Source organism: Rhinopithecus roxellana, chromosome 13 (assembly GCF_007565055.1).
Source record: "Rhinopithecus roxellana isolate Shanxi Qingling chromosome 13, ASM756505v1, whole genome shotgun sequence".
NCBI classification, from domain to species: Eukaryota; Metazoa; Chordata; class Mammalia; order Primates; family Cercopithecidae; genus Rhinopithecus; species Rhinopithecus roxellana.
Window position 1 is genome coordinate 2,436,375 of NC_044561.1, and position 11,982 is coordinate 2,448,356.

The following is an 11,982-nucleotide window of genomic DNA, read 5'->3' on the forward strand; positions in this document are numbered from 1 at the left end:
CAGCACTTTGAGAGGTCAGAGGCGGGTGGATGGCTAGAACTCAGGAGTTCAAGACCAGCTGGGGCAACATGGCAAAACCCTGACTCTACCAAAAATACAAGAAACTAGCTGGGCATGGTGGGCGTGTACCTGTAGTCCTAGCTACCCAGGAGGCCAAGTTGGGAGGATCACCTGACTGGGAGGTAGAGGTTGCAGTGAACTCAAATGACACCACCTGTACTCCAGTTAGACCTGGTCTCAGGCAAAAAATTTCTGTCCCCCTCCCCTATTCCCCAGAAATCAGTATTATGTTATTCCCCACAAACACTTTATAATTACACAGTGTCACAGACTAAAGTAGTACACAGACCCAATCCTTTGTTTTAGGCTGCTGGATCTCAAAGTGACTGCCTAAATTCAGGGCAAAGATTGCTATGAAGTACTTGGCTAAAAATGAATTTTTTCACTTTTGGAAACAATTTGGGCCTATGGGTGTTAAGACGGAGGTGCTGCTGGTTTAGATGAGAAAATGTGAGGGGCAGTACGTGTCTCTGACCTGGTCTCGTTTCAAGGTACTTAGGATGACACTTTCAGTTGGAATCATTTTTAATATTTAAATACAAAAAGTGAGCACTGACTTCTGTTTTTTTTAAACACACACACAGGTCTAACAACCAAACTGTGCAGGGGAAATGAACTCCTGATCTGTCTTCCACAGTCCCCATTCTGTGGCTGAAGCTGCAGCCAGCCTCCCTCCTCTCATACATAGGGATTCATAGTGGCCGCTTTACACTACAGGTGTAATGCATTTTGTCTTTCACATTGCATGTCCCTCCCCAACAGCTCCATTCTTTAAAAAAAAATAAAAATAAAAAAGGCAGTCGTTAATGGTCAGGGGCACATCCCTCCCACTGGCATCGGTTCCTACCCACAAGGGGAAAGTGACATCTTCTAGTTAGGAGCAATTTGGTGAAAGGAGTGGGGTGGCCAGAGCAGGAATAACCGTCTGCATGGCTACACTCTGGTATCAGAGTGAAGACAGAAGTAAGGATAGTGTGGAGGGCACAGTTGCAAGTTGAGTCTTTCCATGAGACAATGTGAGGAGAATTCTCCCCACCAGGTTTAGATAGATCAATGTGCCAAAGTTAAAAAAAAAAAAAAATCCAAATAATCAGCAGTTCAAACACTTGAATTTCAAACTTATCCCACCGAGACAGCTCAAACAGCAGTAACAATCTAGATCTTTCCAGGAAGTGAGGGTAGAGCCCCTGGCATTCCTCCTGAGAGCCCTGTGTTAGGCCCTAGAAGTATCTGGAAAAGAAAAGGAAAGGTGTAAGGCATCACTCAGGCCTAGAGAACTTATTCTCACCATACCTGATGGGGCCAACGTCTACAGAAATAATACTGAAAGCACCATCAGACACCTACAAGAGCATGGGCCCAATCCCAATCCCCACCCACACATTAACTGTTGGTCAACCCAGGTGCTAGAAGAGGAGTCCCCAACCCCTGGGCCATGAATTGGCACTGGCCCATGACCTGTTAGGAGCCGAGCCACACAGCAGCAGGTGAGCAGCAGGAAAGTGAGAGAAGCTTCATCTGTGTTTACTGCTGTTCCCCATTGCTCACATTACTGCCTGAGCTCCACCTCCTGTCAGGTCAGCAGCATTAGATTCTTATAGCACAAACCCTTGTGAACAGTGCATGTGAGGGATCTAGGTTGCAAGATCCTTATGAGAATCTCATGCCTGATGATCTGTCACTGTCTCCCATTACCCCCAGATAGGACTGTCTAGTTGCAGGAAAACAAGCTCAGGGCTCCCCCTCATTCTACATTATAGAATTATTTCATTATATATTACAATGTAATAATAGAAATTCAGTGCACAATAAATGTAATGCACTTGAATCATCTGGAAACCCCCCTACCCTCCGCCACCCCCACCCCACCATCCATGTAAAAACTGTCTTCCATGAAACCAGTCCCTGGTGCCAAAAAGGCTGGGGACCAATGTGTTAGTGAAATAACTTGCGTCTCCACCACTGGCAAAAAGCCCAGGGTCTGGGCTTACCTGCCGCTGCTGCAGTTGCTGCTGTTGCTCCATTTGCAACTTCTCAGTCTCAAAGACAACGGGAAGAACCAGGATCATAAAGGAAGTGGTCCCAATCCACAAGGCTGCCCTGGAAAACCTGCAGAGGAAAACCCCCAGAGGGTGAGCAGGAAGACATGCAAACAAAACAGGCAAGATGGCCAGGCGCGGTGGCTCAAGCCTGTAATCCCAGCACTTTGGGAGGCCGAGACGGGCGGATCACGAGGTCAGGAGATCGAGACCATCCTGGCGAACACGGTGAAACCCCGTCTCTACTAAAAATACAAAAAACTAGCCGGGCGAGGTGGCGGGCGCCTGTAGTCCCAGCTACTCGGGAGGCTGAGGCAGAAGAATGGCGTGAACCCGGGAGGCGGAGCTTGCAGTGAGCCGAGATTGCGCCACTGCACTCCAGTCTGGGCGACAGAGCGAGACTCCGCCTCAAAAAAAAAAAAAAAAAAAAACAGGCAAGAACTACTCAGTAACCAAACCTCTCACATTACATACTCCAGTGTTTTTTTTTTCTTTTCTTTTCTTTTTGAGACGGAATTTAGCTCTTGTTGCCCAGGCTGGAGTTCAACGGCACGATCTCGACTCACCGCAACCTCCGCCTTCTCGGGTTCAAGCAATTCTCCTGCCTCAGCCTCCCGAGTAGCTGGGAATACAGGCGTGTGTGTCACCACGCCCGGCTAATTTTGTATTTTTAGTAGAGACAGGGTTTCTCCATGTTGGTCAGGCTGGTCTCGAACTGCCGACCTCAGGTGATCCACCTGCCTCGGCCTCCCAAGTGCTGAGATTACACACGTGAGGCACCCTGCCCGGCCCTACATACTCCAATGTTTTGATAAACGTATTCTACCCGCTCCTTGCACCATACTCCTACCAGAGACAGGAGAAGCAGCTGTGGTAGCTGTATCATCTAGTGATGGAGGTTTAACATTCTCCTGAGTTCTTACAAAGCTCCTTATTCATTATCTCCAACAATCTGAAATAACCCCCACAACGCCCCTGCCAGGTAAGAATCCCCATTTTACAGAAGAGGAAACTGAGACTCAGAAAGGATAGGGTCCAAGGTCACCCAACACAGGTCTGCTGCTTCCAAACCCCGTGTTCTTTCACAGCACCACGGTCATCCCATGCACGTACCCAATGCCTTTGCCCTCGTTCCTTACCTGTACATTTTTTGAGCCACAAAGAGGGAAAGATCAAAAGTGGCTCCGGCCGCGGACCGGACCCTCTCCGGAAACATCTCCGTCAGGCCCCATAGTCTCTCCGACAGGGTCTCATCTAGCTGTGGTGGAGGAAACACGGGTCTTAGCCGAAAAAGAGACATCCATTCCTGGCCCCGCTGCGGCACTGGGAGCCGCCGAGCCCCACTGGAGCTAGGGCACCCCAAGGCCCAGCGGGGCCCCAACCCCGCCTCCCAAAAAAGCCGCTTCGCTTCGATCCCTTACCACGCGGATCCCACATCCACGAGCTGGCCCGCTACCCGCTCCGCACCCTGCGAGGCCCTAGTACCTCCTCATCGTCGTCCTCCTCCAGCTCCTCCTCAGGCTTCTCCGCGTCGCCTTTCGGGAGCAATTCGTCCGGGGACTGGGGTTCCCCGGCACCGGCAGCAGCAACGGCGGCAGCCATGACTGTAGGGGACACCGGAAGCGGAAAAGAGGTGAGCGCAGCCGAAACGACGGACGGAGCTGCTTTTCCGGGAACCGAGGCGCGAGCCGGGAGGTAGCGGCGCCCTCTAGCTCCGGGTCCTCCAGTGCTCCAGTCGGTCGGGCCGCCCTGGCCTTACCCGGGCGTTGGGGCTTCAGCGGGCATTCGCAGCAGCTGGGAGGCCTGTGAGACCTTCCGGGGCGCCACCGCAGTCATTCTGTTCAGCGGGTTTAGGGTGAGCTCAGAAACCTGCTTTTCTTTTTTTCAAATGAGTTGTTTTAATTCCAGGTGATAGAGTTCAGGGAAGAACAAAGATCAAAGGGCTGACTCTGGCAAGATTCTGGGGGCTTGTTTTACTTTAAATTCACAGCTAGGGTAGGAGTGGCTCATCATCTCTTGATGATGTATTTTCTTTTTAACAAAAGTTTATTCCTAAATGTACAACAGGCTCCAAGACAACACTTTATTCTAAACTAGGTGGCCAAGATGTGGCCGGGAATCGAGATGTTAAAAAACGAATGGAGTCAGGCCCACCATCACTGCAGGCACAAGGGACAGTGGAACAGGTCGTTTTTTGTCAGATTTTAGCTTTTTTTTTTTTGGTTTTGTTTTGAGACAGAGCCTTACCGTGTCGCCCAGACTGGAGTGCAATGGTGTGATATCGGCTCAAAGCTCCGCCTCCCAGGTTCCAGCGATTCTCCTGCCTCAGCCACCCGAGTAGTTGGAATTACAGGCGTGCACCACCACACCCCGCTAATTTTTTGTTTTTGTTTTTGTTTTTTTTTTTTTTTTGAGGCGGAGTCTCGCTCTGCCGCCCAGGCTGGAGTGCAGTGGCCAGATCTCAGCTCACTGCAAGCTCCGCCTCCCGGGTTCACGCCATTCTCCTGCCTCAGCCTCCCGAGTAGCTGGGACTACAGGCGCCCGCCACCTCGCCCGGCTAGTTTTTGTATTTTTAGTAGAGACGGGGTTTCACCGTGTTAGCCAGGATGGAATTTTTTGTATTTTTAGTGGAGACAGGGTTTCACTATGTTGGCCAGGCTGGTTTTGAACTCTTGACCTCAAGTGATCTGCCCGCCTCGGCCTCCCAAAGTGCTGGCATTACGGGCATCAGCCACTATGCCTGGCCTATATATATTTATGTATTATATATAATAAATATTTTATGTGTGTGTGTGTATATGTGTGTATATATGTGTATATGTATATGTATATATACACACATATACACACACACACACATATATGTATAAAGACAGCGTTTCACTATGTTGCCTAGGCTGGTCTCGAACTCCGGGGCTCAAGCAATCCGACTGCCTCAGCCTCCCCAAGTCCTGGGATTACAGGCCTATGCCACTGCGCCCTACCTTGCCAGATTTCTTAATTCTGCCTGTGGCCAGGGCCAAAGATTTATCTTCCTTGTCTGTCTCCTTGGCCTGCTTCTTGGGTTGTTTTAGGGGTGTTCTCTGCCACCTTCGTGGACAGGGCGCCTGCAGCCACTTCCCCAGACCCTGGCTGGAAACCAGGCATTTTAACAAGCCTCCCTGGAGTCACCCTTTGAGAGACACTAATCCAGTTTCATTTTCCTGAGCCATGTGTTACTTGGTAGGAATAAATTAGTGTCTTGGAGGTCTTTTGGGAAAATATCAGGTCAATCTCCCCAATGTACCAAAGGTAAGAGTTAACACTTAAAAACCAGGTGCTCTGGTGCCTGTGGGTGTGGGTGGGTGTGGTGTGTACTCATTTAGTCTGCACAGCAGCTCACTGGGGTAGGCACTGTTATCCCCATTTTAGAAATGAGGAAACTAAGGCATAGTACATAGATTTGTTGTTTTTTGTTTTTTGTTTTTTTATTGAGGCGGAGTCTCGCTCTGTCACCCAGGCTGGACTGCAGTGGCGCTATCTTGGCTCACCGCACGCTCCACCTCCTGGGTTCACGCCATTCTCCTGCCTCAGCCTCCCTAGTAGCTGGGACTACAGGCACCCGCCACCATGCCCAGCTACGTTTTTGTATTTTTAGTAGAGATGGGGTTTCACTGTGTTAGCCAGGATGGTCTCCATCTCCTGACCTCATGATCTGCCCACCTCGGCCTCCCAAAGTGCTGGGATTACAGGCATGAGCCACCGCGCCCGGCCCATAGGACATAGATTTCTAGTAAGTGGGTGAGCTGGTCAGAAAGTAGGCAGATATAAATCTTTGTTTGTTTGTTCATTTTTGGGATGGAGTCTTGCTCTGATGCCCAGGCTGGAGTACAGTGGCATGATCTCAGCTCACTGCAACCTCCTGGGCTCAAGCAATTCTTCTGCCTCAGCCTCCCAATTAGCTGGGATTACAGGTGTGTGCCACCATGCCTGGCTAACTTTTTGTATTTTTATTGGAGACGGGGTTTCACCATGTTAGCCAGGCTGGTCTCAAACTCCTGACCTCAGGTGATCCACCTGCCTTGGCCTCCCAAAGTGCTGGGATTACAGGCGTGAGCCACTGCGCCCAGCCTCTGTCATATACTTTCATAATAATACAGTAAATGGAAGTGTCCTTGTCCCACACCCTCCCCAGCATTAGGTGTTATCCATCTCTTTACTTTTTGCCTATATGATGGATGTAAGTGTTTCTTTTTAAAACGTGCCCCATGTTATTAAACAGGGTAATTTGATAAACATGTTTAGCCAACTGAACCTGGAATCAGAGACTCCCAGGATGGGACAGTTCAAATCGTTCTGTGATGCATGAGGATGAAGTAATGAGTGTTTGTCCTGTGTCTCACACTCCCTCCGATACTGTCCCCAGGCCTCCCTTTCATCTTTGGACAGGGCAACTCTATCAGACAGTTTTCTGTTTTTTTTTTTTTTTTTTGAGATGGAGGCTGGAGTGCAGTGGCACAATCTCGGTTCACTGCAACCTCTGCCTCCCAGGTTCAAGTAATTCTCCTGCCTCAGTCTCCCTAGTAGCTGGGATTACAGGCATGACCCTGGCCTGTATTCTTTTTTTTTTTTTTTTTTTTTTTTTTTTGAGATGGAGTCTCGCTCTATCACCCAAGCTAGAGTGCAGTGGCACGATCTCGGCTCACTGCAAGCTCCGCCTCCCGGGTTCACGCCATTCTCATGCCTCAGCCTCCGGAGTAGCTGGGACTACAGGCGCCCGCCACCACGCCCGGCTAATTTTTTGTATTTTTAGTAGAGACGGAGTTTCACTGTGTTAGCCAGGATGGTCTCGATCTCCTGACCTCGTGATCCGCCCGCCTCAGCCTCCCAAAGTGCTGGGATTATAGGCGTGAGCCACCATGCCCAGCATACCCCAGCTATTTTTAATAGAGATAGGGTTTCACCATGTTGTCCAGGCTGGTCTGGAACTCCTGACCTCAAGTGATTCGGCCTCCTCGACCTCCCAACATGCTGGGATTACAGGCATGAGTCTGGCCTATCAGACAGTTTTCATGTGACAAAACAGTACTTCCTGTATGATTCCATTATATAAAGTTCAAAAACAGGCAGAACCAATCTATGGCAAGAGGTCAGGACAGTGATTCCCTTGGAAGGGTTAATTTTGGAAAGGGTGGGGAGAGTAGCTTCTGGAATGCTATGGTTCTCTTAGCTGTGTGTTCATTTTGGGTAATTCATCAAGCTGTACACTTATGAACTGTGCTTTTTTGCCTGTGTTAAAAGTTTACTTTTTTGCCAGGCGCGGTGGCTCACGCCTGTAATCCCAGCACTTTGGGAGGCCGAGACGGGCGGATCACGAGGTCAGGAGATCAAGACCATCCTGACTAACACGGTGAAACCCCGTCTCTACTAAAAATACAAAAATTAGCCAGGTGCGGTGGCGGGCACCTGTAGTCCCAGCTACTTGGGAGGCTGAGGCAGGAGAATGGCGTGAACCCGGGAGGCGGAGCTTGCAGTGAGTGGAGATCGCGCCACTACACTCCAGGGTGGGCAACAGAGCGAGACTCCGTCTCAAAAAAAAAAAAAAGTACTTTTTAAAAAAGAGTGGGGCCGGGCATGGTGGCTAATGCCTGTAATCCCAGCACTTTGGGAGGCTGAGGCAAGTGGATCACCTGAGGTCAGGAGTTCAAGACCAGCCTGGCTAACATGGTGAAACCCCCTCTCTACTAAAAATACAAAAATTAGCTAAGTGTGGTGGCAGACGCCTTTATTCCCAGCTACTCAGTAAGCTGAGGCGGGAGAATCCTTGAGCCTGAAAGCCGGAGGTTGCAGTGAGCCAAGACTGTGCCACTGCACTCCAGCCCGGCCGACAGAGTGAGACTCGGTCTCAAAAAAAAAAAAAAAGCGGGCTAGCCCTTTATAAATTCAAGGGCAGCTTAAGGGCCCAGTGCCAACGGCTTTTAGTTCTTTTATGGGTTCATTTAAGAAATGCTAGAAGACTAACGCTATTGAAGGTAGAGGGACCAATCTTATGTGAAAAGCACAGACATTAGTGACTCCAAATGGAAAGTAATTCGCAATGCTAATGTGGAGAAGTTTTAGGAAAACCAATGAATTTTGCTTATATTCATAAGAGCAACACATGATTTAAAAAAAAAAAAACCTGTTTAAGGATGAAAGAGCTCTTTCAATAATTATAGAATTTCCAAGGGATAAGAAAAAATATTGGAAATCATGCAATGCAGAGTATTCAAAACTTTGGAAGGAGATGAGATGATCTAGAAAAGGCAGAGTGGGCCGGGGGCGGTGGCTCAAGCCTGTAATCCCAGCACTTTGGGAGGCCGAGGCGTGTGGATCACGAGGTCAGGAGATCGAGACCCTCCTGGCTAACGCGGTGAAACGCCGTCTCTACTAAAAATACAAAAAACTAGCCAGGCGCGGTGGCGGGCGCCTGTAGTCCCAGCTACTCGGAGGCTGAGGCGGGAGAATGGCGGGAACCCGGGAGGCGGAGCTTGCAGTGAGCCGAGATCGCGCCACTGCACTCCAGTCTGGGCGACACAGCGAGACTCCGTCTCAAAAAAAAAAAAAAAAAAAAAAAAAGAAAAGGCAGAGTGGCTGGGCGTGGTGGCTCATGCCTGTAATCCCAGCACTTTGGGAGGCCGAGGCAGGCGGATCAGATCACGGGGTCAGGAGATCAAGACCACGGTGAAAACTCGTCTCTACTAAAAATACAAAAAAAAAAAAAAAAAACTTAGCTGGGTGTGGGGCGGGTACCTGTAGTCCCAGCTACTCAGGAGGCTGAGGCAGGAGAATAGAGTGAACCCCGGAGGCGGAGCTTGCAGTGAGCCAAGATTGTGCCACAGCACTCCAGCCTGGGCGACAGAGAGAGACTCCGTCTCAAAAAAAAGAAAAGAAAAGGCCAAGTGAGGCCGGGGGCAGTGGCTCATGCCTATAACCCCAGCACTTTGGGAGGCTGAGGCGGGTGGATCACCTGAGGTCTAGAGTTCAAGACCAGCCTGGCCAACATGGTGAAACCCCCATCTATACTAAAAATACAAAAATTAGCCAGGCGTGGTGGTGGGCACCTGTAATCCCAGTTACTTGGGAGGCTGAGGCAGGAGGATCGCTTGAGCCTGGAAGGCAGAGTTTTCAGTGATCCGAGATTGCATCACTGCACTCCAGCCTGGGCGACAGAGTGAGATTCCATCTCAAAAAAAAAAAAAAAAAGAAAGAAAGAAAAGAAAAGGCAAAGTGAGAACAGAAGACAGAGCCCTGGCTGGGCGCAGTGGCTCACGCCTGTAATCCCAGCATTTTGGGAGGCCAAGGTGGGTGGATCACGAGGTCACGAGATCGAGACCATCCTGACCAACATGGTGAAACCCCGTCTCTACCAAAAATACAAAAATTAGGGCTGGGCACAGTGGCTCAAGCCTGTAATCCCAGCACTTTGGGAGGCCGAGACGGGCGGATCACGAGGTCAGGAGTTCGAGACCATCCTGGCTAACACGGTGAAATCCTGTCTCTACTAAAAAATACAAAAAACTAGCCGGGCGAGGTGGCGGGCGCCTGTAGTCCTAGCTACTCGGGAGGCTGAGGCAGGAGAATGGCATAAACCCGGGAGGCGGAGCTTGCAGTGAGCTAAGATCTGGCCACTGCACTCCAGCCTGGGCGACAGAGCGAGACTCCGTCTCAATAAATAAATAAATAAATAAATAAATAAATAAATAAATAAATAAATAAAAAAAACAAAAATTAGCCAGGCATGGTGGCACATGCCTGTAGTCCCAGCTACTTAGGAGGCTGAGGCCGGAGAATTGCTTAAACCCGGGAGTTGGAAGTTGCAGTGAGCCGAGATCGCACCACTGCACTCCACCCTGGCGATAGAGCCAGACTCCATCTCAAAAAAAAAAAAAAAGACAGTCCTGTGGAATCAGTCATTTAAAGATTGGTGAGAGAAAAAACCAGAGGGCTGAGGTATTGCTGAAGGCTTCAAGAGGAAGGCTCAGCAGCAGAGATGACATGGTGAGACTGGTGCCAGGATGGAGGTCGCATCAGTGGACAAGGGTGTCAGCAAGTGAGTGGCAATGCCCCATGCTAGAAGCCCAGGTGACTGCCATCGGATGGGAGAGGCATGTTCAAGAACGCTGGGCTCCTAGCTCCTCTACTCCCCATCTCTCAAGCCCAAGATTTCCACCTTGCTTGTTTCTGTCCTGTCAGAATTAGAAACAGGTGATATAGTAGCTCTTAATTGGGGGATGGGGCATGGCTCCTTTTGAGAATCCTATAAAAACTATAAGCCCCTCCCATTAAAAAGTGCACATTAGCCCACGCCTGTCCTGTTGTGCGCACAGTTCCCCTTGCTAGGACTCAAACTCAGACTTCCTCCCATTATTGCCTCTAATCCTGCATTCATTCCCTCCCTCTCGCCCACAGAACCTTTTTTTTTCTTTTTTCTTTTTTTTCGAGACAGGAGGCTTGCTCCATTGCCCAGGCTGGAGGGCACTGGTGCAGTCTCGGCTCACTGCCACCTCCACCTCTCAGGTTCATGCGATTCTCCTGCCTCAGCCTCCCAAGTAGCTGAGATTAGGTCCCTGCCACCATGCCAGGCTAATTTTTGTATTTTTAGTAGAGACAGGTTTTCACCATGTTGGCCAGGCTGGTCTTGAACTTCTGACCTCAGGTGATGCGCCCACCTTGGCCTCCCAAAGTGCTGGGAATACAGGCGTGAGGCACCACGCCAGGCCCTTTTTAAATTTTTTTAGAGACAGTGTCTTGCCCTGTTGCACAGGCTGGAGGATACAGTGGTGCAGTCTTGGCTCACTGCAGCCTCCATCTCCCAGGTTAAGGAATCCTCTCACCTAGGCCTCCAAAGCAGCTGGGACTACAAGTGTGTGTCACCACGCATGGCTAACTTAAATTTTTTTTTGTAGAGATGGTGTCAATATGTTGCCCTGACTGGTCTCAAACTCCTGGGCTCAGCCAATCCTCCTTCCTTGACCTCCTGAAATGCTGGGATTACAGGCATGAGCCACTGTGCCTGGCCAATAGTCTTTGAGGATGAAGAATTTTAGCCAGAACCTGAAGGATATATCTGGCTCTATTTAGATTTGAAAATATATAATGTCTCAAGAAAAGCAAAACAAAACGCCTCACTGAAGGAAACAGGGTTAGTGTGGTGATATATGGGTGATTTTTTTTTTCCTTTTCTCCTAAAGACTTTCATTCATAGGATTGTCCTTGATTCCCGCCCATCAGCAAACACTGGTAGGCTCCACCTTCAAGTCTTACCCAGAATCAGACCACCTCACCTCATCTACTGCAGCCTCCCTGGGCCAGGCCTGGCCTCCTTCAGTCTGTTCTCACCACACAGCCACCAGAGGGATCCTTTTATTTTTATTGATTGATTGATATGGGGTCTGACTCTGTCAGCAGGCTGGAGTGCGATGGCACGATCTCACCTCACTGCAATCTCTGCCTCCTGGACTCAAGCAGTCCTCCCACCGCTGTCTCCCGAGTAGCTGGGACCATAGTTGCACGCCACCACACCCAGTTAATCTTTTTGTATTTTTGGTAGAGATGGGGTTTCACCATTTTGCCCAGGATGGTCTCAAACTCTTAAGCTCAAGCAATCTACCCACCTCAGCTTCTCACAGTGCTGGGATTACAAGTGTGGGTCACCATGCCCAGCACCTTTTAAAAGCACAGTTGGATCATAGCATTTATCTGCTCATAACAATGGCTTTTGCTTCCTTGCTCACTCAAAAGAAATTCCTTCTTCACTGCAGAACTGCCCCTCCTACCACAGGATGTTTAGGGTCCCTGGCTGCAACCCCCAAAGGTCCTAATGGTGCTGGTCGTGGGGGGATCCACACCATTGTGACAACCG

At 49.6% G+C, this 11,982-nt stretch overlaps 1 protein-coding gene across 1 annotated transcript; it reads right to left on the reverse strand.

Moving 5' to 3' along the window:
• Positions 1-564: 564 nt before the first annotated feature.
• On the reverse strand, positions 565-3,726 carry TOMM22 (translocase of outer mitochondrial membrane 22). Its single transcript, XM_010389249.2, has 4 exons — positions 3,585-3,726; positions 3,239-3,357; positions 2,052-2,169; positions 565-1,290 (listed from the first exon to the last, which is right to left on the reverse strand). The coding sequence occupies exons 1-4, from the start codon at positions 3,699-3,701 to the stop codon at positions 1,216-1,218; spliced, it is 429 nt and encodes a 142-aa protein (XP_010387551.1). The 5' UTR covers positions 3,702-3,726; the 3' UTR covers positions 565-1,215.
• Positions 3,727-11,982: the final 8,256 nt, after the last annotated feature.